The sequence below is a fragment of the Phalacrocorax aristotelis genome, chromosome 3, assembly GCF_949628215.1.
Source record: "Phalacrocorax aristotelis chromosome 3, bGulAri2.1, whole genome shotgun sequence".
NCBI classification, from domain to species: Eukaryota; Metazoa; Chordata; class Aves; order Suliformes; family Phalacrocoracidae; genus Phalacrocorax; species Phalacrocorax aristotelis.
In genome coordinates this window covers 94,818,882-94,846,224 of record NC_134278.1, presented here as the reverse complement: position 1 = coordinate 94,846,224, position 27,343 = coordinate 94,818,882, and the positions used below count along the sequence as shown (strand labels likewise).

The window sequence follows — 27,343 nt, the reverse complement described above, 5'->3', positions numbered from 1 at the left end:
GCAGAATTAGCACTGTGCAGGAGTATCAAAGAAACACTGCAATTATACTGTGAAAGAACAAATCAGGCCCCGTTCCTAAGCTCTAGTTTTGCCTCCAGCTTCACTGCTGTCTGGCAGTAACCCGGTGCAGACTGAATGTTAAGCAATTTATAAAATATTTTAAAGCCAGAGGATACTGCGTCTGCCACTTGGGAAAAGGCTCTTCACAGTACTTTGCAAGGGAGAGTGAACTGTCCCGCCAGCTGAGAATGAACCATTTCTCTTTCTGCCAAGAAAACACAGAATTGGAATCTGTCTTGGAGCACTGTCCAGAGGTGTTTGTTCCCTGGTCTGCATCTACTTACAGTCCATAATCCTCCCAGCTAAGGACTCTGCACTGAATCCAGCGAAGACCACAGTGTGAACAGCACCAATCCTGGTGCAAGCCAGCATGGCTGCCACAGACAAGGGAGACACGGACATATAGATGGCCACCTTGTCCCCCTTCTGTATCCCATATTTCTTCAGGGTGTTGGCAAGACGGCAAGTCAGATCCAGAAGTTCCCTGTGGCACAGAAGCAACATTGTCATGTGACTGCGCAACCTGTTTTACATGGGGGAGCAGAAAAAGGATGAACTTGAACTGAGCGAGGCATCACGATCACCTCCTCTCAGCATTATAGGGCACGCCAGCTCTTGCATCTTAAAGAAGAGTGGCCTGGGGTGTGGTGAGAGCCAGAATGCTCCTGCCACTGGGGAGAGAAGAAAAGGGGGGCAGAGAGCCATGCTCACTGCAGAAGGACAAGCAAGTGAGAGCTGCAGGCGCTGCCCAGAGCTGCTGGGCTCTGGCGTGGGTAGAGCAGCCAGCAAGCCAGTGGCTGTCCTCTACATCCAGAAGTTGGTGCCCATTTTAGCCATCCTTGATGTCTTTTATACTGACAAGGCTCAGTCAGAAGCTACTGGGAACATGCGTGGGATAAACACAAGACAAAACGGAAGCCGTTGTCTAAAGACTCCCAGCAGTGTTTCTGTTCAGGAACTGCTGGAAGTGCTTCACAACTAGTAGTTTCTCTTTAAATTGCAAGGGTAAACAACATATTTGCATGCATAAGGAAGAAAAGGAGAATCGAAATTAAGTCCCCAGATACTTGTGTGAGTGGCAGATTTTACAAGACTCACATCAAAACCAGATCACCTTCAGCCCAAATTCCTCTGCTGTCACTTCACCTTGTCGCACGGCAGAGTGCAACAGCCTCACAGAATGGACACACGGCTCTCACCGGAGTAAAACTGCAGCCGCTCTCACACAGAGAAACATGGGAACACTGAGAACAGGAACAAAGGCTCTTTTCACAGGGCCTGCCCCTGCAACGTGCTGACTTAATAGCAAAAACATTCCTCTAAGGAACAAAAAAGCAGTTTGTGGGCAAGGACTTGCACATTCACTTTTTCTGATGCCCACATGGGGGATAACACAATTGCAGGCATGCCTGGGACCAAGATGCTGTCATGAATTGAACAGCTCTGTGTGCCTACAGTGAAAGGGCTCCAAGAAGACAGGTAACTGTGTCAGGTGAGGAGTGGTCTCACGCCAAATGAGGAGGTGACCCTCATGGGGGGCAGCAGAGCCTTCTGCTTTACTGGTGCCGACCATCAGCTTGGAGAAGACTCGCAGACTCCACCAGGAATGAAAATTGTCTTCTGGGTTCAGGAACTCGCTGAGTACTGAGGCCCAGAGGGGAGAAGTGTCTTCTACTCCCTAGCACACTCATCTTCAGCCTGTCCTCTGTGAATGCTTGGTGGTCTATAAGCTACACCACCAGGGATTCCAAAAACTGCTAACAAACAAATGAATTTTGGGGGTCTGCATACCATAGTAAGTTGTAAAGCAAGAATCTACCAACATATCCTTATCTCACAGAACTGGCCATAGCTGTGACAAACAAAACAAAATCAGTTTTCAGCTGCTGACTAAGCTGAAAATAAAATGAAACGTTGTTTCTGATCTGTCAAAAAATGTTGTTTCTTTTGTTAAACCAAAGCAAGTTGGAAACAGGCAAAGCCCAAGTGCTCCACTTTGGAAACGTCATAACAAAACCATGGGCTGAGAATAACTTTGCATCGTACTTCTTTAAGATAAAACTCCATCTGCACTGTGAGGGCAGTGAAGCAACACAGCCATAGAGAAAGTATAAAGACAGATACAGTGACGGCTGGAGGGATACCACTTCCTTGCTATGTTTTTGAAGATAAGGAAATAAGCCTCGAATCCCAGCCACAGCACTTTGTGTTATTTATTTTAAGACTATTCCTGCAGCATTAAGTAAACAGACCACTCCTGAAGCACAGGGACTCAGAGAGGTGGCCAGACATGCTCAGTGCCTGCTCTCTGGCAGCAGCTGGCAATGGCTGCCACTGCAGAGAGACCAGAACCCTGCAGAAAGCAGATACGTAGCAGCTTTACCCCAGACTGAATTTCCTCCTAATCCCTTACAGCCCGAGATCAGTGTAAACTCTAAAGCACAACTTCAACACCTCTTCTCAAGGACTTCACGACCATGCATATTCCTGCTATCTACAGCAGTGCACAGCCTGTTAGATGTACTATTTTCCTTACTTTTACTAAGTTCATGAACAGAGCGACTCTGTGCAGTAATGAATTCCCACCCAATGTTTGTTTTTGTGCCTTGTCCAGCGTCACATTCCCTGGTCCAGAATTCATCTGATGCTCTATTAGAGAAAAATCTCAATGTGAATAAAGATTAAAGAGACAAAACAAAACTAAGCTGCTCAACTGCAGAGCACAGGAAGTGAAACAAGCCCCAGGCAGGCAGTTGTGAGGAAACAAAATAAAAAACCACTTATATGCGATGGAAAATACCCAAGTGCTTTCAGAGCTGCAGCCTCTTTCTCCTGAACAGAAACGCCAGGAGAGCTCTGGCCAGGGCATCCTTTCTGAACAACTCCGTGGTTCGCTTTCTTTTTCAGGACTCAATGACCCTGATGGCAGACGCTCTCATTGGTCTTTTATGATTAACTCCAATTTAACATTTCCTTCATGACAGCATGTAAACAAGCTGACAGACAATAAGGACGGAGTCTTTACCCTGGATCTATTCACTTTGCAGCCTCCTTTGTGCTCTGAAAGCCCGAGATAGGAGAGCCTTGGAGGTCCCTTGGCAGCGCAGCACATGGGGGAACAGACACAAACGCAAAGAGGAAGTGAATCCAAGAACTCCAGCAAAGAAACCCACAAATCCCTGTGCATCAGGTGTGTCTTCTGGCTCCTGTAGCAGCAACTCAGGCTTCCCCTCCAGCTCAAGAAAGGGAGTTAGCAGAAATACTGTGTCAGGAATCCTTCCATTGACTCCCTCACTCCTTCACACACATTTTGCTGTCTAACAGGCAAGCAATTAGTACATGCCAGCAAGTTGCACATTTTCAGTACTTAGCCTAGGGGTTAAGTCTCAGGGTGGAACGAGCACCCTGCAGGATCTCTGACAGACAGAACTGGGTGGGACAGCCCTAACTGAACTGAACAGGAGGAAACCATGGCCATTACCCTCCCCACCTGCTACTGCTGCCAAGCTTGGCGTTGAGGTCCCTCCACCACACAAGGTCAGGAGAGGCAAGAGCAATCCTGGCCTCAAGCCCAGCACTGCCCCACCCTCGGCACAGAGGCAATGCCATCAAATGCCAGTGGGCTGCGCACAGGGAAGGATCTGCCTCCCCTCCACACCCAGGAGGTGTGTTGGTAGCAAAGCACATTTCCTGAAAACCTACATCAGATGCTGAACAGAGCTAGATTCTGTCACCGTGGGGCTGGTGAGACGGCGCAAAAGAAGGCATCTTCACTTAGCTTCTGCCTGCACTGAAACAGGAGTTGCAGAGGAAGGGTAGAGGAAGCAAAGGCTTAGAGTGAAAACATCTATCCTGAAAGGGCTCCGCCATTGGCAGTGAAGGACAGAGGGCAGCCAGAGGCTCGGAGCAGATGTGCACTGCTTCTGCAAGCCACAGGAAGAGGGAGAAAGGCAAAACTCGAAGTGATCCTCGCAGCATTGCCACCTGTCTGCACTCCAAAGGATTTCAGTGCAGCTGCCCAAGCAGACAGCGCGGAGCTCGGCACTACGCTCAGCAGAGGCAGGCGGGACAACCACCAGAGACGGACAAAGCCACAGGGCACACAGAGGGTCCCAGGGCACCTGGCTCCCTGCGTGCAAGTCAGGCAAACAAGAGGATCTCAGCAGAGCCACTGCAGGAGGAAATGTGCCTCAACAAAAGGAAGCGCCCAGCACCGCTGCACAGAGACAGCTGAGAAACTGCTAAGTCAGTTCATGGTGCAACAGTCTGCAGATCATCTGCAAAAGCAGATCCTAAGAACTGAGAGGAAACCAGGCAGCAGAATGCCATTCTGGTGGGTAAAGTATCAGGGTGGAGCTGAGAAATGGGGAAGCAGCAACCAGTTAGACGCAGGAGGGGAGGCCATTTGCACAGGAGAAAGAAGAGTATATATAGTATGTTCTTTTAAAACAAAGCAAGCCAGGGAGATGGTAGGTGTATTAATGAACATAGGCAGGGAAGGTGAAAAACTATGACACATGGAGGAGATTCTGGACTTGCTTTCAGAAAATGTTATCTTTCAACTGAAAATGCAGACAAGTCCAACCCATTCATTGTACTGCAGGTGTGTGGGTAGATAGCTGGGGAACATGGATTTCACATGAATTTACCCATCCCAACCCTGCACCTGCAAAACCAGAGGGAAGCACCATCTTACCCCAGTGACATGCCTGCTCAGGGTGCAGGTCACACACTGACAGGCTTTAAATACCATACACAAGACCCCTGTGGAGAGCCAGCTCTCTGCCTGTGCCAGTAGAAAGGTGAGCAGGGAGAGGCTGGGTTGCACATAAATCCCCCCCCTCCACATTCGTAATGACCACCCTGTCACAGAGCTGCTCTTGGTTTTGCTCTCCTGACCCAGAGCCTGCTGATTTCTGTCATCTCCTTTCAGAGACAGAGCAGTCTGCTCCTGTTGTCTCCCTGCAGCCGTGTAACACAGTACCGCTGTGGCAAGCAACATGCCACAGGCTTTGTACCAAGTTTGCAAGGTCTTGGGAACGCAGCTTGTGGTATTTGCTCTGAGTTCTTCCTGACCTACCTGCAAGCCTTGTTACACCTGGTTTAGCTGTAAAAGCAATTCTTCTAATTGACCAGGTAACCACAGCTAATATCTTTTTATGCTTCTTTATCTTTTTATGCTACCATCATGGTTTACAACCTTAACATGATGAGGTAGTATAAAGAAATATAGGCCTGGCGTGATAAGAGGCCTTGAGAAGTGAAGGCACAGGATGTGGTGTGACGAGAACAGGCATGGGGCAACAAGAGCTGGAGCATAGGCTGGCACTGTTCAGGCCAGTACTTCTGTTTAATCTAACAGATGCAGCACGTCTCTCCCCATCTTTACAACATCACTGTTCAGAAACTACCAGACCATATTTCTCCCAGATCCCTCCCCAGATACAGTGTTGCCTGTGTTTCCAAAGCCCATTGCCCAGTGTCTGGAACAACAACTCCTGTAAAACCCAGCATCAACACATGGCATTTCTCTGGCACATTTCAGGGAAACATTCTTCCAAGAAGTCTGATGCTATATTTTGCCGCAGCAAGACAGCCTGCAGCTTTCCAAATGAAGCCAGTTCTTTTTACATCCAAAAAAATCGCATCAAAGCGCTCTTTGGGAAACAACCTTTTGCAAAGCATTTCTACACCTTTTCCTGATATATTCAGTGCCCTATATGGGCTTTGACAATGCCTGTTTAGGAGGCTCAGCACAAGCCATGTTCTCTGTTGTCTCAAGCACTATAGCTGTGTTGAGTATTTCTTGCAGTGACCAGTTTATTTCCTGGGAACTGTAGTTTGGATCAGGCTGAAACTACTTGAAAATTAAGGTCAAACACCCCAAACAAGTTAGTGGAAAAAAAAAAACCCAAAACCCACAGATCTGGGCACCTCTCAGCCCACACCCTCATATCTCACCTCCTAGCCATTGCTCTACATTAATTACCGTGGAGCAGCAGAGTTCAAAGCCTGCCTCTGTATCTTACGATAACAGTGCCATGGGCACTGTTGTTTGAGATGTCGGTTCAAGTCACCTGGCACACAGTATGTCTCTACACCTACCCCTTCTTCCTGGGTCAATGTTCTGGCCACAAAGATAAAGCACAAACCTCTTCACCCCTCACTGCAGCTTCTGTGGCAGTGCCTCAGTTTAACCCTCTATTTCCCTCACTTTAGTGAGAATAACTGAAAAATACAAAGCTCAACATGGGGCTTTTTGGCTGTAGGTTTAATTGCTAAGCTGAGCAGTATTGTCCAGTCTTCTGGACTTGTCTGCAGACATCCTGAACCCAAGGCAAGGAAAACCCCATGTGACCTTTTTCAGGTGAGAAAGTGAAAAGTGCCTGAGCTGCCTTGGATGGGGAAAGCCTGGACAAGGTTTACTGGCAACTTCAACACTAGAAAGAAGGAAAAGAGTTTGCTGTCAACGAGGAACACCTTCCACATTGCACAGCCTGGTAAGTGTCCCCATGGCTTCCAGCTGCAGTCTTCACTGTGATCTCTAATACAATTTCAGCCATTTCAGCTCGGACTGAGGAACCACTATCTGTTGGCTTGTTAAAAGCATAGCTGTGATGTGGCTAACGAAGATGTCCAACCACTTCTCTCCCACCTACCTAGGACCTTACGAAAGCTACCTAGGGCCCTATTCCTGGCCCCTCAGCTTCAGCCTTCCTCTCCCTACTTTGTATTTTGCATTTTGAACTTTCCCTCTGCCCACATCATTTTCTGCACCGGAGCGAGTTCCTTTGTAAATTAAAACCCTTTCGCTGAGACCCAGCCTGCAACCCATTGCAAAAACAGGTTAGCTAACATGTACTGCTGCCCAGTTCTTCACACAGCTCCCTTTGGCAACATTCATAGAATTTTGCAGTGCTAAGAAACACTGGCTCACAAGTGGCTAAATTGTAGAGGCGGTGGTAAACAAGGGAATGCCAGAGAGAATAAATAACCCAATGTCGGACAGGGGGAGGTCTGACATAGCTTTAGCTGCTGTCTTTAACATTCCCTGTTGCTGAGCTCACAGAGGCTACAACCCAGCCAACTCTGCCTGCTTATATAAGGCAGTTGATAATACAGTGCCTTTTAAAACCCATGCTCAGCAACATGTTGGGGAAGTCCTTTGCAAGGTTTCAAAGCTCCGGGACCCTGACAACATCCACAGAGCAGGACAGAACATCCCCAGCGGGTTAGACCCTTCAGCCTATAAATTCAGCTGGCTGCTCACAGCAGCACACTCACAGAATCACAGGCTAGAAGGGACCTCAGGGGTCATCTAGTCCAACCTTTCTGGGAAGAGCAGAGTCTAAACAAGATGGCCCAGCACCCTGTCCAGAAGACTCTTAAAGGTATCCAACGTGACCAAGTCAACCACTTCCCTGGGGAGATTATTCCAATGGTTGACTGTAATTATTCCAATGGTTGACTGTTAACCCACTCCTGTGGGTTAACTGCTACTTCGCCAGTGCCCTATCAATGGTTTTATGGTGGTTCAGCCTCCAGAGAGCCAAATCTCTTGACAATAGATTGGCATGATCTGTCCCTGCTTTTCTGACTGCAGCCACCAAATCTCAGGAGGGTTGTGTGCCCTGTTGTCACAAAGCAGTAAAAAAACAAGTCTCCTGCCTTCTCATTCACAAGTGGAGATATTTTTAATTTCTAGATGATAAAAATGAAACCCAGAGGGATAAAAAAGCACAAGAGGGGCCAGGGGACTTTTTTTCCCAAAAGGCTGAATTGCACCAACTGGAGACACAGTACAAAACTCAGCAGTGAAAAAGATCATCACAAATGAGTTTGTAAGGGCAGCAACCATTGTTCAAGCAAAACTAAAATGTTTCACCCATGGCTTTGTGTGTCTTTGCCAGTGCGATGTTTGATTTCCCCTCCTAGCACAGAGCACTTGAACTTAGTTGCATAAACACAACCCACCTTGCTGACAAGCATACATAGGGATGTAGACTGACTTCTGGCACAGCCCCATCAGCTCTTTGCATAGCTGCAAGTTAGGCAGGTAGCAGGGCAGAAGAGGCAAACAGAGGCTCTTATTTCTCCCAAGGATGAGCAAGCTGGGACAGCACTTTCCAATGCAGCTGCATTTTGTTGCTAATGCATGGAGGAGTCCCCACTGACCGAGGTTTTCCCCTTCCTTGGGAAGGAGGAAGCCTGTTCCAGCCCTTTTCCTGCACAGCCTCCTGCTTCCTTTGCAGGATGTGATGGGAACAGGGCCAGCACTCAGCTGCTTTCTTGCCCCTGACAGCTCTCCAGAGGAGATGGGAGAGCACCCACACCAGCAGTCGTCTTTCCTTGTGCCATCCAGGGCTTGTCTATAAGAAGTTCATAGCAGCAAGCTCTGCAACAAACGGGCGCCTTGTACTTCTCTGCACATAAGCCCTGGACACCTCCCAGATGAGATTCCAGGACCTTCCCCAAAGCTGGTCCATGAGGCAATGGCCAAATTAAAGTCTTTACCTTCCTAGCGCATGACTTCAAGACTGCTGTGCCATTAACAGCAAATTCAGATGCTAAGGAAATAGGCACATCTCCTCTGCCACAGACACCAGAGTTTGTGTCCTCCTGATATCCAGCGTCCCTCTCATTCCCTCTTCACACTGAGGCTGGCATGCAGAGATCACCCTGCTACAGATTACCCAACCAGCATCACAGCTTCTGAGCCACTTCTTTTTCTGATATGCTTTCTGTCACAAAACTTCTAGCTAAAACAAGACACTACTGCAGAAAGTTTTCAACTAAACTCAGCCTCAAAGGGAGGTCAGTGCCAACACCCCTTGGAAAACCTTACTGCCCCATTTAAAACCTTTAAAAATGGTGTCCAAAGATCACAGAAAAGGCAAAACTTTTGATTCTGTCCTTGAGTACACACCCATATAATATTAGTTTTCAACAAAGCTATTCCTGACTTAATGATATAAGCAGAGAACCAAGTGACCAGTTTTACCACATCGCAGGACCAAAGGCCTCTTGAGAAACTGTCACTCGAATGCAGTCAAATCTCACCAAGAGTAACAAGCAGAAACAGGAACATGGCTCTCAAATACAAGCAGAAGTTTGAAAATAGAGGTTGCCAACTTGTCTTTCACTTGGATGGTCTTCTTCCTGGTTGCTAGCTGCTGTATCTTTGCAAGGCTGCACAAATACAGATTCAGTTTTCAGATGTGGGTTACTTACTTCAAGCCACAGCAAATCCACAGGCTGAAAATACACTTTCCTCCAAACACATTTTGTCATGGAAAAGAAAAAAAAAAGCAGTTCTGCTGCTATTCAGAAAGGCCTCCTTATTTCTCCAGAGATCCCAAGAAGATTGTTTAGGGTCTGGAGCAGCTCAGTACGTTTCAAGTAGCACAGCCTAAGGGGGAGGCTAGAGTTGCCTTGAATAAGGCTGCACTATCTGATGGGTGATCTCCTCCTCAGGTTATTCAGAGCACAATTCTCACCTCTGACCTACCCCGCTTTTCACACTTGGGGCATGAAGAGACCAGTAGAAGTACATACACCACCCCAAACTTTGGGAGAAACTTTTGATACCTTCTCCTTTTCTACCACCAGCGTGGCGAAAGCAAAACTCAAAGCATTTAGCCAAGCTACCCAGTTGGTTACAACACATTTACATCATAACACACCTACACAGCCCATCAAATAACGATACCAAGATTAAAACCAATCCACTCCTTCCACAGCTTTATATCAGACTACTTCTGTTCCATGGAGCACTAACATCTCAAAACTATTAGTACACCCACTCCTCCCTGCTGACCAGCTGCTTCACTCCAATGAATATTATTTTCAGGAGCTTTGATAAGTGCTGGAGGTGAGAACCAGACCACCAGAACCTATTCAGGCTCAAGAAGCTCCAGGAATCCCAACTATTAACAAGCTAAAGAAAACATTTTATAAAAGAGTCAGATGCCACGACTTCCTACGTCTCCTCTGCCTTCTGATCCAGTAGATAAAACATCTGGCTCCCTAAAACACACACTGAGGAATATACAAGTCTGGGAAACCTTTAACTCTTACTAGAGAGACAGACAATGTAAAAGGCATTTTTGCAGGCAGCCCTATCTCCTAAATGAGGGCACAGAGCAGGGAGAAGAGAAATATGCTCGAAAACTGTAGGGTTTGTTAGAATATGGCAATCTATAGCAGCAATTACAAGTTGGCATCACTCAGAGCACCCCAAGGTTGCTCTAAACTGCACTGAGGATGGGGAAGAGGAACAGAGGAGGCTTCAAATCCCTTCCAGCCAGGACTCGGTATCTGGCTATTGACCATCAACACAAGATGTTGTTTACACCAGGACTTTTGCTGCTGTACTGAAACCAAAAGCTGCTCACAGAAATTTTCCCATGAACACTCTAACGAGAAAAAAGAAAACTGGCAGATGGGAACATAAGCCAGGGAGAAAAAACAAGCTTTTCTCTTCTGAAAGCCCCTACTTAGAGAGAGGGAGTGTACAGGCAGGCTTGATTAATGCCATAACCAGAAGATGATGCCAGATCTGAATCTGAAATTTTCTGTAGCTGTCACTAACTTACATCCACTGTACCTCTCACCCTGTAATATGTTTATTATACAGGCGTCTGAGATCAGGGAGCCCTCTCCATGTAGAAGCCAAGGGAAAAATATAATTTTTCGGCAGAAACATGCCTCTGTTTTTCAGGAGCTATCTCATGATGACACCACAACCTAGGCACAGTTCTGCAGCTGCATGTCTTATGTGCTGGACTACCTTGGAAGAAAGCAGTTTCACAGAGGTCTGATTTCAGAGCAGCAGCTCTTCTCCCTGCCCCACCACATTGCCAGGCATCACAAAGCATTGTGAGAAGGTGCCATACCTGTATGTGACATGCACTGCAGTGCCAGGCTCATCTCTCTCCCAAATCAAAGCCACTCTGTTCGGAGACTTTTCAACATGTTTATCCAAGCAATTTACTGTAAAAAAAAAAAAAACACAAAACAAAAACAGAGGTGAAAAAACCAGGGGTAAAAAACCAAAGCCTGAGAGCAACGTGCTCTGGAAACCTAGCTTGGTCAAGTATAACAGCAAGCAAGCATAGGATGAAACATCATTTATTAGCCAGCTAGCCACACACTCATTTGTAACACTGGGAAGATGTCCTTTACAGTGATAGCAGTGTAGCACTGGTAAAGCTGCTGTTTGCCATATCTGCAGTATGCAAATACTGCAAATACTATACTTAACTGCTACAGCTCTCTTAAGAATGGCGTCCCCATGAGAGGCCTCGGGTGATTCAGCTCAGCTTAGCTCCACCGGCTAAGGTTAAACCAGCCCAAATCTCTCCCCTGCTCCCAGTAGCACAAAGACAAGACACTCTTTTGATGTTTTTGCTCCCCGGGGCAGGATTTCACTACATAGATCTGACAGACTGTCTTACCCAGCTTGCATTTTTAGCACTGCATCGTTTGAATTTTCTAATTGAAGCTCATGTGAAACATTTTTATTCCAGGGTATAATGGAAAAGCTGAATCTCAGCTAATTGAAAATATCTGAAACTTTAGTATATAGGGTACACTCACAGAGTACAGACATCTACACATTACCAGACATCTGGGAAAGATTAACAAGTCTCAAGCTGTGTGCTATACCTCCTAAAACTTGAAGGTATAAAAATACTTTCTGAAGGTTCATCTCTCCCCCCAGCAACTAGAGGTAGAGGAAACCCCAACAACTACATGAGATGCTCAAGTGGACTTAGGGAGAGCACCTCCCCAAAAGAAACTTAGACAGAATCCACCCCAGAAACCTGCCTCCATGTTCAGCAGCACCTTCCCTGATGGTTAGAGATTAACCTTGCAAGGTACGAATTCCAATCCTAAACTACGCTTATTTATTTCATTATAATCTTCCAAAGGAAGATACTTTATTTCACTATTATTAAAACCCAGTCAGGCACACTGCTGTATAACCCAGAGAAAAGCTGTAAAAAAATACTGAGTTTCAGATCATATTTCCTGGAAACATTAATACTGGTGGGGAAGGATTTAATTTTTCCAGATAAATTAAGTGCAATGAAAGCTGCCTATTGCTGTCACAATTTGTGAAGTTTAAGTAACCTGCAGCCCAGGAGTTGGCTTCTGCTGTTCTATGATCACAGCAGATTTACACCACCGCACGGATGGTGGGAATGTACCCCTAAAGGTGCACAGAGAGAGAAATCCCTCAGAATACAGCATATTTCATTACAAGAAAAACTGCCAATCTCAAAAATATGAAAAAGCACTCTTCAACCATTTAAAGGCTTTTATTTTTTAATGTAAATTCCTAAAACAATACTATAAAAATAAAAGAGAAAGCCATTTCTGAGGTCACCCTAATACAATAGGGGAGGACAAAAACGCTAATGGAGAATGCTTTAAGCAGTTATACACTGGTTTCCTCTGTCTGTCCACAGGTAATTGGATCTGCTGTGGCTTAGTCCGCGACCCTTAGCAACTCGCACCTCCAAGCCCATCGCAGCAACACCCTCACGTACAATAGCACCACACTACCAGTAAATCACATTAACAGCGATTCATTGCCCCAGCAGCACTTCTTACTCGTGAGCAGCCGTACTAGCCTTCAGAGGGAATTTCTGTTGCAGCAAGCCCCAGCTGAGTCAAGTGAGAGCTTTAGTTCTTCGCTCAGTAAGAACCGGCAGGTGAACCCAGGCAAAATGCTTATTATTTCCTTCCTTTATCTTAATCCTACAAGAGCCTTTTGCTCATTTTACAAAATAGAATTTAGTGACCTTCCCCTTACTGCTATACCCTAATGGTTTCTCCATATGTTTCCTTGCCTCCGCAACAACGCTTGGAAACAATTCATTTCGGTAAGACATGTTCCTGACAACGGGTGCCTTGGAAATGCAGTAGTTTGTCGGGGTATTTTTCTAGCCAGGAGTTATAGTGCAATAAACACAGAAGTACTGAAGCTCACAGGTCCCCCAAATTCTGTCACAAGGTCTCCCCAAACAAAAAGCAGCAGATGACTCAGTTGCCCACGATCCAGCTGTGTTGGGAGACAAGCACACAGAATACTCTGGATCAGGGACCTGAACTGTTGCCATATTTCTGCAACCAGTTCAAATCAAGAGATCAAGGTACAAAACCAGAGCCTCCTAGCAGAAAACTAGCTGCTCAGCTCTGGCCAAGTACCGTCTTCACTGTGCTTTAAAAGAAGAAAACCAGCAATAGCATAACTGTTTAATTCTGTGCAACTGTTTCAATGGTCTATGATTTTTTTTTTCATCTATGCAAAGAAAACTAAGCAGCATTTAGTGTCTGGAGAAGAACCAGTCCCAAGACATGATCTAAAATCAAGCCCAGCAATACCTGGATTTCAGACACCTGACCCACGTGGGATCCAGAAGGTGTGGATCCCACTCTACGGAGGAAAGAAACGGATCCCTGAAAGTCTCTGTGGTCAGCCAAGACCTTCATTTCAACAGCAGTCAATGAAAACAGAGGTCTGGCTAAAATCCCTCTGACTGCTGGGTGCTAGAAGCAGGTCTGTACACACACCTCCATCAACCTGGGATCCACTGCTGGGAATCATCTCTTGTGAGGAGATGCATCCCTGTGTTCTTTGCAAGACCGGAGGAGGGTTTGCTCTTCTGCTGTGAAAAAAGGTGGCCAGAAATGCTACAGTTCCTGCACTAATGAACCTCAGTATGGTGATTCAAGCACTCTCTCAGGATTGGGAAATGAAGCTATGAAATGAATGGCCCTGTTAACAGACTTCACCACTGAGTTGTACCCTAGATGGGGCTGGGGTTTACTCCCACTAAATGAAGCAGGGCCAAAGCACTGAAGAGCTTTCAAGGCAGATATGGGCAGGAAGAAACTCAGAGGTAGGTAGGACTATCATGGTAAATTTTTCTCGTCCTTCTTGTAAGCGGTGAAGTTGGAGGAAAAGACCCAGCTCCTTGTTTAAGAGAGAAAATCCTGGAGGTGTTCAAAAAAAGTATAGACACAGCACTTCAGGGCATGGTTTAGGAGACATGGTGGTGTTGGGTTGGTGGCTGGGCTTGATGATCCTAGAGGCCTTTTCCAACCTTAAGAATTCTATGACTCTAAAAGAGACTGCAGCTTCCCCATAAAAGGCTGGGATTCACACTGCCCCCCACCTTTGGTTCATCTTTGCCTCGGCACTGCAGAGCCCACCATGGACCAAGCAGCACCTTGCAGCTGGCGGCCGGGTTGATGGCAGCACAGCCGAGGTCAAGGCATCCCTGCCGGCATGGTGCCAGGGTTCACAGAATCATAGAACCATTTAGGCTGGAAGAGGCCTTTAAAATCATCAAACCCAACTGTTAACCTAACACTGCCAAGTCCAACTCTAAACCACGTCCCAAAGGCCTGCATTTATATATCTTTTAAATACCTCCAGGGATGGTGAGTCAACCACCTCTCTGGGCAGCCTGTTCCAATGCTTGATAGCTTTCAGCCAAGGCATTTTTCTTAACAAATTTTGCTGGAGCGTATCCAAAGCACACCGCATCCCAGCCCTTTGGAGGTCCTTCACTTGCCCTTCACCCCATGCACGCGGACCCAAAGAAGATGTTGGGGCTGTGGCAGGGATTCCGCAGAAGTGACGGGCGGCCGCTAGCGAAGCGACACCAGGGCAAGAGGCTCAGCCCGAGTTATCCCGGGCTTTGGATCTTCTCCCACTTCCCAACATTTCGCAACGCCCGGCAGATTTCCTCCGAGAAAACGCCGAAATCCCCGGGTTTTTCCCTGCAAAGAGGGGCTCTGGCGCAAATTGACCCGCTGGAAGCCTCGGCCCGAGGGCGGGAGCTGGCCAGGGGACGCCTTACCCGAGACGTTGAGGCGGCCGCCGAGGAACCATCGGGCGGCGCCGGCGGTCGGGCCGGCCCGGCAGGCCGTGTGGAAGGGGCTGTCCCACCGCAGAGCCCCCCGCGCCACCTCCGCCCAGAAACCGGCGGGGTCGCGGGTCGCCCACTCCTGCCACACCCCGTACCCGCCGAGCGGCAGCGGCGCGGGGCCCCCCGCATCGCTGCTGCTCCCGCTGCGGCGCCGGGCGGCGAGCGGCACCCGTCCCGGCGGGAGCGGGCGGCTGAGGGCGCGCAGCACCCGCACACGGGCGGCCGCCAGCGCCATGGAGCACAGCGCCACGGGGCGCGGCCCGGCCCCGACAGCCCCGGCCCCGACAGCCCCGGCCCCGCCCCCGGCGGCGGAACAGCACCCGCCCGCCACGGAGAGGCCGCCCGCGGGGAGGGGCCGCCCCCGACCGGGCGACCCCGGGAGCAACCTGCAGCCCTGCGGAGCCGGAGCGCTCTGCGCCCCGAGACCCCCCCACTGCACCCGCATGGTGGCGGGAGCACCCCAAGAGGCACCCCTGCAGCCACACGGCCCCTGCACCCAGGGACACCCCTGCACCCCTGGGAGCACCGCACACCCAGAGACCCCTGCACCCGTATGGCCCTGGGAGCACCCCAAGAGGTACAGAATCACAGAATGGCAGGGGTTGGAAGGGACCTCTGCAGATCATCTCATCCAACCCCCCTGCTTGAGCAGGTACACCCAGAGCAGGGGGCACAGGAACGCATCCAGGTGGGTTTTGAATGTCTCCAGGGATGGAGACTCCACAATGTCCCTGGGCAGCCTGTGCCACTGCTCTGCCACCCTCACAGTAAAGAAGCTTTTTCTCATGTTTAGCTGGAACTTCCTGTGTTCCAGCTTGTGCCCATTGCCCCTTGTCCCCTCTACCGTCCTGGGTAGAGGTACACTCTACCCGGAGAGACACCTACCCAAATGCACCCCTGTGCCCACACAGCCCTGGGAGCGATGCCCCTGCTCCACCAAAGACACCCACAGAGATGCACCCTGCACTAACACCACCCTGGCAACATCACCTGTGCAGGCGGAGGTGCACCCTTGCACACACCACAGGCACAGGTGTCCAGGTACAGCCGTGTACCTTAACACACACAGCAACACTCAGTGCATGCACACATTGTCCTATGAACAACAGCTGTATGCCACCACATGCCTGGACACCAGTCACGAAGTCAGCACAGCAGTGGCATGATCCTCAAACAGCATGCCCAGCCCTTGTGCCCAGACAGTGCTTGTGCATGTGGGTAGGTGGTGAAGATGTACCCTCACGTGCTGCCACGTGTCATACTCATCTTCTTTTTGCTCGAAACGAGTTACGTCTCTCTAAGAGAGAACACATCCAGTTTGCTTGGCAGCCCTGCGAGCATCGTCATTACCACAACGTGGAGCTCCTGGCTTTGGTATCACAATGCTTCTTCCTCTGTCTTAATTATCTCAGCACCAGATTTAGCCCTGACTTTATAGTGGAAACCCTCAACAATGAGCAGCGAGGTCTTACAGCGTGTAGCACAGAGCTTCTTCTCTGTGCATAGCAGGGACATCTTTGCTAGCACCAAGAAACTAATTGGTTTAGGCAGTTTGGTCCAGCCTACCAGCACAGAGTTTGAAAACCACCTGAGCTCACTCACAGACTTTGGGCGGAACCTACTTTTTATGCTAAGCTGAAGCTTGTCTGGCAGTAGTAGAGACAAGTAGTATTTTCTATCAGTTTTTCCTATCCTAGAAATACCACCAGACACTTTATCTAGGTAACTAATACAGATTTTGTCAGGATTTGGGTTTCTGGCACTTCTGACGTTTTCAGCTGCGTTTTATAGGTAATGTACAAGGAAAAATATACTCTTAACTTCCTTGTAAAGTTGTCATTACCGCACTCCTAATACAGTTGGGTATTCCGTTCCTTCGGTTTGCCCAAGTGCTAAGTTACAAACAGGGGTACGTGTGCCACCTGGTGCCAGACGGGAGTACGGAGAGCCCTTCGGCTTTCACTCGGTTTGCTTAAGGATTGCTCAGAAGTTTTCTATCAAATATTATTTATTTGCAAACCACTGCCCGCCTCCCCCCGCCCCCGGATTTCAGAAGAATGCTTTTCACAAAACAAGCAAAGGAGTTGTCAAAAAAACTGAGCATGAATTTAAATTCTTTGGCCTGAAAACCTAGCTGTTTCATTTGCAGACCGTGACATCTTCTGGGAATGGTGCCCTTCTCTGGTTTTCTTCCACATAAGGCTGATTTTCCTTTTCCAGCACTAAATTTTATTTTTCTCATGCTTCACCAGTCCACTCCCCACCCTGTCTTTTTCTTCAAAGAAAGCCATGACCATGATCAACCCAACTCAGATGTAATCCAGCCTGGAGGCCACCCGATCAACCCATTCAGCTGGGCTGCTGGCCAAGGCAAGCACAACCCCGCATCTCCTTTCTTGCCTCCAACAGAGCTGAGGAGAGGGGAGATGAGTCCCTGAGATTTTACAATGCCTACTTGTCCCAGCTATGACTTTCTAGTGGTGAAGGCTGGCATCAGGCTGCTGACTTTTGAAAGCCGAAGGCGGATTACAGAAATTCCCATTATTAAGTGCAGCACTTGAGTATGCCAGGAAAGGCTGATGCTGGATAAAAGACAGGTTATGGAATTGCTTCCTGCATTCATTGTGTCTCCTTTCATAAGATACTGCTGGTATTATGGAGTTCAAATAGCAATGCTTAGCTCTGGAGAAGTCCAGTTACTGTGATCTGCAAATGCCACCTCTCTAAAGCAGCTCCCAAGGGCTTGTGGCTACCAGAGTAGTAGTCATTCCCTGCTGCAGCCAAGTCTCCTCACACAGCTTCCCGGTCCAGCCAGGCAACCTCACTGCCCTGCAAGAGATTTTAGCAGCTAACAGGATCACCTGCTGGACAGCTGCAGCCCTTGGCATATATTACAGGTCTTCTGTAGTGATACCATGGTAGGCACTGATGAAGCAAGCCAGTAGTGCTTTGAGTAGTGGGTGAGTTTGGTTGCGGAAGTCGTTTGATAAGAGCTGTAGAAAAAAAAATATCAAAAACAAACAAAAAACCACCCCAATCTCCCTCACATCTTTGTACATATATTCCTTCTCCTACCAATAACGTCATTTATTGGCCTCATCTTTGATCCCTGCCAAGAGGTACAAGATCTTCTCAGTGCAGTGTGCAAGCCCTGAAAGTGTCAGCATAAAGCTGAACACAGGCAGAGGTGTTTGCAGGATTGGGACTTTCAACTGGAAACACTTGGGCACAGGATTTTCATACCTGCCAGGTTAAAGAGCACTTGGCATCCTAGCAAGCCTGGCTGGCTTTTCCACAGTAACTCTCCAGAGGCTCATTTTGCATTTACCCCACAGGCCGCCTCTTTCTGTGCCTGGTGAGCACCAGGCCTTCACTACTGGGGAGAGTGAGAATAGCAGGGGATTTCTGCTCGTGCCCCTCTCCCAGGCACATCTACCCTATGAGCATGCACATCGATACCCTCTGACTGCATTGCTTTGCCTATCTTTTCTATCAAAGCAGTTATCTGACATGCGTTATGTTTCCCCATTGCCCACCTCGCTGTTTTTCCCTTAACGCCCTAAAAAGGACAGTAAGAAGATGGTGAAATCCATGACTGCCACTCGGTTATCACTGTTCTGCTCCTAACCATACTTTCCAGTGGTCTTCCCACATGATGTGCACGCAGCTGCTATCTGGCCTCACAAAGAACGGCAGGGCTAGGCAAAAACATCGGAGCCATATACAGGGGACTGTGTTAGAAATCTTCCCAAGTCACAATTAACCCAGATTTTAATAACATCTTTTGCTCATTTTCAGCTACATTTGGGCCTGTAGATGAAATTGGACACGTTCCCAGGTGGCTGTTGCAGTGGGTTTGTGGGCCCTTTCAGCTCCATCGGCAGAGGAGAAGGCTCAGGGGGAGGTTTAGAGCAGGGATGAAATAAAGCTAAAATGCAGTTTAAAACGCAGGTACCACTTTAACTCAGTGGCACGGATCAGCACGGACCTTGGGTCCAAAGCAACAGGAACTACAGAGGGTTTGAAGGAGCAGAGTACTAATCGGAGATGTGAATCATTAGCTGATTTGCTCCCATCTAGCCACACCTGAAATAAAGGTCTAAGGGTGAAAATAGATTCATTGTTCTTCCATTTATGAATGTGTAATAAATGCCCAGTAAGTGACAAAGGAGAAAAACAATACTTAGAAATATCCAGATAACTAAAATGCTTTTAGACAGATGTAAAGAGACTAAAAAAGCACCTCTTACATTATAGCACTGTCTCACAAACATTTAGAGACTGCACATTATTTCCCTTAAATTGGCTGCAAGGTTTGCATTTGCTGTACACAGTACAAACAACATTTAGATGCGTTTAAAAAATCATGAACAAGAGTGCCTTTTCTCCCCCAAGAATGTTTCAAGAAGCATGATATAAATTCATTATAAGGCAGTTGGAGACCCAGTGCCCAGCTGAACACAAAGGCAGATACAGCGTGCGCTGCCGACCCAGGTGCAGCGTGCAGCACCAGGACCAAGAAGCAGAGCCCAGCCCTGCACGAAGAAGCTGGAGAGTGCAGACATCTGCCGTGCAAGGTCTGGCTGCAATGCACAGCGCAGCACAGGGCATGGCTGCCACACGCACGGTGGTGGTGCACAGTGCAGGAGCACCCCACAGGGAGTGGGCATGGGGGTGCCTGGTGCCCCTCCAGGCTGTCTGCCCAGAGTGCGTGGAGGGCACGCTGTGTTTGGCATCAGAGAGCCAATGCCTCAGTGGTACTGCTCAGAGCCTGGCATCTACTGCAGAGTCAGCTTCCTTCTTCTCTGGAGACTCCCTGCCACCACTGGTACAGTATCACACTGGGGCAATCAGCAGCGAAAGAGATCATTGCTCTTTCTGGGTATCCTTCCCTGCTAGTGCCCATACTCTCCTTTTCACTTGTCATTCGCCTGCCCAGGCCACCAGTTGTCCTATCCACAAGGGTTTCCTGCTCAAGGCTGGATTTCAAACCAAAGGGATTCAGTACTGTGTTGATACTGATTAACACTGAACTTTCCTTGCCATTTGACTCCTCTCCTGCACCACCAGTCTGCAGTGTTTTTGCTATGTGCTTTGTTCCAGAAAGTCCTTCCTGACGAACATCCCCATCATGCTGGCTTCTTCTAGAAGAAGCCCCCCTACCCTAAGGGGGGACTGACGGCTTCAGGACCAAACCCTTCCATCCCCTCCAGCTTGGTACTGATGCTTTAGCTTCGGTGTCCACATGTGGCAAAGGCCCACTCATGGGCATACAGTTGCCCTGGGGGAAAAAGAATGAGGAAGTTAAGAAGCCTCCAGCTCTCACTTGACTTCTACTTCAGCTCATCAAGTGGTATTGCTTTCTCCTTCCAATTAAGGTCAAAGAGACACAAGTTGCAACATAACTGTGATTGCATGAAAAACTGCTTTCCTGGGAGAGGGGTTGAGGAACCTAGAGAGGCTGTGGCCTCTCCATCCCTGGAGATCTCCCAAACTCGGCTGGACCAGTCTATGTTCTAATTCTGAAGTCAGTCCTGCCAGCAAGGCAAAGCCCTCCCCAGCCAGGGCCCAGTATTGCAGTACCCAGGCAAGATGGATGCAGCAGTGGTAGCCAGGTTCAACCAAGAACCCAAGTCCTCAGGCAAGTTTGCGGTGATGAGGCTTGTGGAGGGGGTCAAGCCAGTCAATCTACAGACCAGAATCAGGTCCAGTGATGGTAGCCTGGCTCAGACACTGTCCAGTGATTCCTGGGCAGGCCCACAGTGACAAGACAGCTTCAAGCTCAAGCGAGGAAGTCCATCCACAAGTCAGGGTCTATGGAAAGGTACAGCTGTGGCTGAGCTGGAGATCAGCACAGCATTGCTCAGGCAGGGACTGAAGACTAAGCTGAAATGGAGATCATGGGCCCATGGGCAGGGTGCGGGTAGAGCCTCAAGTGAGGCTGGTAAGGGCCATTAAGGCCTATTAGTACTCTCAGGACCATGACAGTCTCTTCCAACCCAACTCTGCGGCTGGGTCTCTGCTTGGCGCAGGACCCTGCCCGCAGCCACACGGGCTCCTTCCCCCCAGCAAGTGCCAATGTAGATGTTGGCAGCAGAACATGGCATGAAGGAGCTAGCATCTCTGGCTGGGAGCCCCTCCCCTGGTTGCATCCCTCCATGGGGAAAAGCTCTGCCAGGACCTTGGGCATATCTGAGAAGCAGCCTGGGAGAGCGGTCTACAGCAGAGACGTCTATGGGGCAGGTAGAGTGCTGAAAAAGAGGCCTGAATGGCACTGAGAAGCATGTGAGGGGGCCTTTGCAGGGGAAGAGAGTTCCCCCAACTTCTCCCTTTGCTTTGCCTGCTTCCCTTGAGCCTTCTCAAACCCAACACCAGGGGCCAGCACCCAGGGACACAAGTGATGGGGACTAGCCTTGCAGCACAGAAAGCGCATGCAGCAACTGTCAATCATAGACCTAGAATGACAAGGTCCAACTGCCTGTGAAGGGTTGTGTTACACCCTGGGACCTGGTGGATGAGCTGCTGCAGGGCTGGAGACTCCCTGGAGCCTCTGCAGGATGCTTCCACTGAGCAAGCCCTCAATGCAGTGGGAGCAGGGCCACTTCCAGCCAGTGGAGAAACATCACAGGGGCCTGGTAGCCCTGTTCCTCTGGCCTGAGTGGCTGGGGGTGGCCATGGCTATGGTGGATCTACCTTTCCATGTCAATCTTCATAACATATACCCTTCATTACCACCCTGGCCCCAAGGGGCTGCTTTGGGAGGGAAAGAGTCCTGGCTAGGAGGTATGTCCCACAAGGGACTGGGGAGCATCACAGCCCTGTGGAAGCTGGTGTGACCTCCCACACACGAGGTCAGCAGTGAACCTCCAGCTAGGGACCAACAACTGGTTGGGTCACTGATGGGGACAGGGAGAAGACATGGGTGCATTGCAAGTCTGCTGAGAGGGTCTGGGAGCAGCACTCTCTGCAGTGCGTTGCGTGAACGTCTATAGAGCACAGGACAGTGCACATCCACAGTTTGGGGCACAGGTACAAGTTACTGCTGGGGATATGGGCTATTTGCAGTGCACATCTGGGATGAAAGGGAACAAGAAAGCGTAACGACACACACTGCACAGCACATCCATGCTTATCTGCACTCCGAGTACAATGTGAGTAGCAGTGAGCTGGAGCATGGAGGACAGCATGTCCCTGGAGCACGGGCACAGCTGCGTACCTCAGGGTGGGGGAACAGGGAACTGCCTGGGGACAGGCGCAGTGCTCAGTGCACGCAGGGAGAGGCTCACTTGCGTGAGCCATTTCTGCATGTGGTGCAGTTCTGGTCAGCGCTGGTGCTCCGCCTAGCTGTGGACTGCAGAGCCTGTTCCCAGGCCTGGCAAGGCAGGACCCGGCCCTGTGCAGATGGGGATGGTGCTGGTCCTGGCGGTGCAGTGTCTGGCCCAACGCTGGTGGTGCTGGTCCCGGTTCCAGCCCAGACTGCGCTGGTGCAGCCACTGGCAGTGTAGTGTAGTGCACCAGTCCCTTGCTGGTGGTGCTAGAGCTGGTCCTGGCCCTAGGGCACTGGAGTAAAACACCCCCGGCCAGCACAGCTGCGGCTGCCTCCACTGCCAGCTGAGGGCAGTGCCAGCCCCACACTGATGGCACCGCCAGTCCCAGTGCAACACAACGCCCAGCCTGAGACACGTGTGCTGACTCTGGCCTTGGTCCCAACAGCACTACGCTGAAGGTGCTGGTGACAGTCCCAGGCCCAGTGGGACAGCCCTGGTGGGACAGTCCCAGACCCAGTTTGGTCCCAGTCAAAGCGCAGCACCTGGCCCTTTGCAGACGGTGCCAGCGCCGGTGCCAGTCCCCGGGCCGTGCAGCGCCCAGCCGCATGCTTGGAGATGCCAGTGCTGATCCCAGCAGCACAGAGACCGGCCTTGCAACACACCCCGTCCTGGCAACGCCTGTGCTCGTGCCGGCGGCGCTGGCGCCGGTGCCGGGGCGGGGCTACGCCGTGCCCACCCCCATGCCGCTGTGCTGCCCAGCGCTCCGTGTCCCGGCGCGCTGTAGTGCGCAGCCCCGTGTGCCAGCAGTCGCGGTAACCGGTGCCGGTGCGGCGCCCAGCCCCTCGCCGGGGTCGGTTGCCGGTTGCCGGTGGCAGCGGGGCGGGCCCGGGGCGGGCCTGGCCGGGCGGGGGCGGCCCGCGGGTGATGTCAGGCTGATGCTGTCTGTGCGGCGCGCGGTGCATTGTGGGCGAATCCCGCCGCCCGCCGCGGCTCCGAGGGGGAGGATGCGCCCGGGGCCGGCCCGCCCCATAGCCGCACTCGCAGCGCGCCGGGCAGGCGGCACCGAGCCCGGCGAGCCGCACTGAGGGGCGCGGGGCATGCGCTGCCCGCGCCGGCCGCAGCGGGAGGCGCCGGCGGCGGCGAGGCCAGGTGAGGCGGGCCGGGCCGGGCCGCAGCGGCCGTTGCGGTCATTGGCGGGGGATGGGGCGTCCCGCTGGCGGCGGGGGAGGTGTGGGGACGCGGGCCGGGCCGGGCCGGGCCGCTCCGGGGCTGTGCGCGGGGTACTGTGGGAACTGTAGTCCGGCCCTCCGCCCGGCGCCGGCTGCGGAAGAGGAATGGTCCCGCGCGGAGGACTCGGATTCCCAGCATGCCGACGGGGCTGGGCGGGCCTCAAGCGGAGTGACGGCCGGGTGCCGCCAATGAGAAGGCGGACCGGGGTGGGGCGAACCATCTGCCGAGAGGGGCGGTGGGGCGGGGGGGGCGGTGTGCCGGCAGCTGCAGTGCAGGGGCGGACGCGGCCACCTCCTCGGCGGGGGGAGGCGGGGCGGCCCGAGGTGAGGGGCAGGGCGGGGGGGGCTCGGCGCGGCGGCGGAGGCTCCCGTTCCCGGCTTTCCGGTCCCTGCCGTCGCCCCCTTCCCGGGCGGGCGGGTGCCGGGGCTCAGGGCGAGGCCCGGAGGGTCGCCCGCCGCGGGAGGGGAGAGGAGGAAAGGGGCGGGCGGTGGCCTCGCAGGGGCGCGGGCGCCGGCAGCGCGGTGCGGGGCGGCGGGCGGCCTGGGCGGGGGTACCCCCGGCCCCCCGCGCCGCCAAGGGCTCCGCAGTGGGGGGAATGGCCCCGCCGGGGCGTGCCGGGTGCCCCCGCCGCCCGCCCGGTGCCGGGGTGAGGGCAGAAGTGCGAAGGCAGCCGGCGGCCTTGTGCCGGGCGGCCGGGCCGGGCCTGGGGGGACCTGTCAGGGGAACCGGGGTGGGGGTGGGGTCAGGTATGTCGGTGAGGCCCCGCTGCCACCCGGGGCTCAGGGACGAGCACCCTTCCAGGGGTCACTAGGTGGTTGTTCAACCGAACGTTAGAAAGCCAGCCTGTTTCATAGGGGCTTTTGGGGAGGGAGCATTTTTGTTCTGTTATTTTGGGATAACTCTTCAGTCCTTGGGTTTGAGGCAGGAGGCTGAGAGTTTCTCCTCATGAGCTTTCACAGAATGGGAGATTTTACTCCTGTGTGCATTGCCGTGTCTTCTGCAGCTTTTTAGCTTGAAGTCTCCTGCCATTGTGTCTTCATTGCTTGTGGTGCCCAAGTTTGCACTGGTGACTGTAGTCACTGCGCTTTCCAGTATCCAGTAACCGGGGTCTGACCCACTGAGGACTTCCAACATGAACACCATGACCTTGAAGTGCATCGTGTATTTAGCGAGGAACCAGTATGCTATATGAAGCACTGGAGTGACACTGCCATTCCATCGGTGTTGCTGAACTACCTGCATGCCAAGTTCAAGACCCGCTGTGGTTTTTGTGGGGTGCGGATTTCAGTACCTGTTGGTGTCGTGTTTCTGAGCAGTCCAAACCAGCTGTATATTAAAATCTTCCTTCTATATTTTTGAATTTCCTTAGGCTTTCAAGGAGGAAGTATAGACAATTTGATTGATAAAAGGTTTCCTAATTTTACCACTGCACATGAATTTCTTTATATTGCTTGTACTATTGCTGAAAATGCTACCTTTTAGCAACAAGCTTCTCAGCGAGTCACAACAGAGGTTTTCAGCCTGAGAACTTCTTTGTATGAGTGAAATTTAACCTCATGTTGCATGTGAAATAGGGCATGCTAATGCTCCCTCAACACTAATGCTTGTAGGTGCTGTGCCTATACAGGGTGCTATGACTAAAGGGTGGTCTGCAGCAGTACTGTCTCACCAGTAGTTACCACATTTGAGCATATCAGCTTCTCTTGAGACTATCTCTTGGTAAAAGAGGGGCAAGTTAGGAATTATGTGTCAATGTTTTGTCTTTTTTTCCTTTGTGTGCCAGTGATCATCTAGCTCCTAACAAGCATTCTCATGCTAATGTATGTGGGATCAGAAACTGTCGACATGGGATGCTCGTGAATGGTGTATGCGTGTCCAGTGCTGTAACTTTTGTGTTCTGTGTGCTTTTGCATGCTTTATGATAATCTCATTCCTTCAGGAATGGTCAGAGTTCCTCTTTTCTGACTGACAAAAGAAAGACACTGGAATTATCATTGCCTTATGGGACAGTTTTATCAGGATCAGTCTTAGGGATACCTGCCTAACCATTTTTTGTTGGAGTAGTTAGCAAGAGGAAGGTCAGATTCCCATGAGTGCTCTTGGTCCTTCAGAAAGGAGTGTCTCTGGTGTTAGGAAATCTGTTTCGCCAGCTCTCAGGGTTGACGCTGATGAAGAGGCGCTCATGCACGTGTGGATTTCCTTCCCCTTCCCTCTCCATCCCAATCCCAGTGTTTGGTGGTGAAGGCAAGCGTATCTCTACGCTGCAACAGGCAGCGTGGAGCTGTCCTCCAATGGAAGCAGTTGGTACTTATTTGTTTTCAAAAGCAGGAGTGATCAGACAGATCCGAATCCGTCTTTCTTCCATATCTTTAGTGCTGGGATCCCTTCATGCTGTTTCTTGCCATCTCTTACAGAAAGATTGCCATATTACTTTATGGCTTATTAGGTATATAGCCCACTACTCTCTTGTGGGCCTTGTGGGCCCACCTCTTCAATTGTGTCCTGTCAGTTTTCTGCCTTGGTCTTATTTATGTATCTATCAATGTGCAGGGTCCAGATAAACTCTGCAGGAATGTCTCCCCATCCTGGGAAGGTCCTAGGTCAGATTCATTTGCCAGAGCTCCATAGTGACCTTCCAGTAACGTTGGTTCACGCTGAAAACAGAGAGGTGACTGAAAATAGAGCCTTTCAGAGGAATATGTCTCTATAAAGTCTTCAAGGGCTTTGTAAACTGTTCCCCCCTTTTTAAGGGTTTGTTGGCTTTGTTGGTATCTTCTCCTTTGAATGTTGCAAGGCACAGCCCGATTTTTGCTGGAGTGATTGTGGAAGCATTTACTAAAAGGGTGTTTAAGCTCTGCTAGTTTACTGAATAAGATACAGAATGGGCACAGCTAGTGCCTCCCTCCCCTTCTTCCATCAAAAATAACCAAAAAGCGGGTATTCCTCTGAAACATCCTGAAATTCCCTTAAATGTCATTATGGGACACCATCCAATGGAATAAAAGTTGAAATTACTTTGGGAGAGAGTAATAAGGAAGGCTAGCTATGAGGCCTCCCTCCCTAGGGCAGAGGGAAAATGAGAGAATTATTGAAGCATTAGGAAGGAGAGGTGGGAGGTGAGGGAGATGCTGTGATTTTTACACCATGCATATGAACCCAAATTGAGTGTCCCTTGCCTTCAGGAGTCTTATCAGCTACAAACTAGGCAATGGCAGTCCTCCATGTCACAAAAGACCAACTCTGGGTCTTCTCCACAACAGTGCCTGCATACAGCCTGTGTATCACACTGTAGAGACCCACGACAGTTATCCCAGAAAATATGGGAAATAATCTAGCAGTAGCAATGTGACTTGGAACTCAGTGTATCAAGTCTTTTTTCAGACTAACTCTTCAATTTTTTAGAGACCAGTAGATAAATCAATATATTAGGCTTGATGTGGGGGAAAAAAATATGCCACGCTAGCTTTTTTTATCAGACTCTTTGGTCTTGGACTCCCTTTTGGTCTTACCCAGTTCCACACTGTTTTCCATTAAGTCGTCTTCACTACTCAAGAGCCATTTACATGGTAAAGGGTTTTTTTTTTGAGTTGAGAAGGAAGATGTTGACAGCGTAATGGGCTGTAGATGTAATAAAATAAGACTCTTGGAAAGCCTTTCCTTTTGGTGTCAAGCTGTGTCATCTTTAATTTGGTGAACAATGTGAAAGGAACAAACTGCAGATCATGGGCTGGCTCCAGCTGTAAAGGCGCAACGGAGAGCAAAGAGAATGCTTGTGGGCGCGGATTTCCTCTTCTCTGGAGAAGTGGGGCAGCCTAGCGTTAAGAAAGAGACTGTGTCAGC

The 27,343-nt window shown here is 50.4% G+C and overlaps 2 protein-coding genes across 5 annotated transcripts in view; one reads left to right on the top strand and one right to left on the bottom strand.

Annotated features, from left to right (window-relative positions):
* Positions 1–15,268, bottom strand: part of ACSS1 (acyl-CoA synthetase short chain family member 1) — a 36,570-nt gene extending 21,302 nt beyond the window's left edge. For 2 of the 3 annotated variants that reach the window (XM_075088573.1, XM_075088572.1), the window contains exons 1-3: positions 14,937–15,268; positions 10,956–11,052; positions 345–544 (exon numbers count right to left, since the gene is read on the bottom strand). In XM_075088573.1, coding sequence (XP_074944674.1) covers positions 345–544; positions 10,956–11,052; positions 14,937–15,240 — 601 coding nt within the window. In that variant the 5' untranslated portion in view covers positions 15,241–15,268. The remainder of the gene's footprint in view (positions 1–344; positions 545–10,955; positions 11,053–14,936) is intronic. The other variant, XM_075088574.1, reaches the window with a different exon arrangement.
* A 7,761-nt stretch (positions 15,269–23,029) lies between these two features.
* TTBK1 (tau tubulin kinase 1) overlaps positions 23,030–27,343 on the top strand; it is a 116,738-nt gene continuing 112,424 nt past the window's right edge. Inside the window, exon 1 of one of the 2 annotated variants that reach the window (XM_075088569.1) lies at positions 23,030–23,422. The gene's annotated coding sequence lies outside the window, so the exon portion shown is untranslated. Of the gene's footprint in view, positions 23,423–23,774; positions 23,827–27,343 lie in introns of those variants that run through there. The other variant, XM_075088570.1, reaches the window with a different exon arrangement.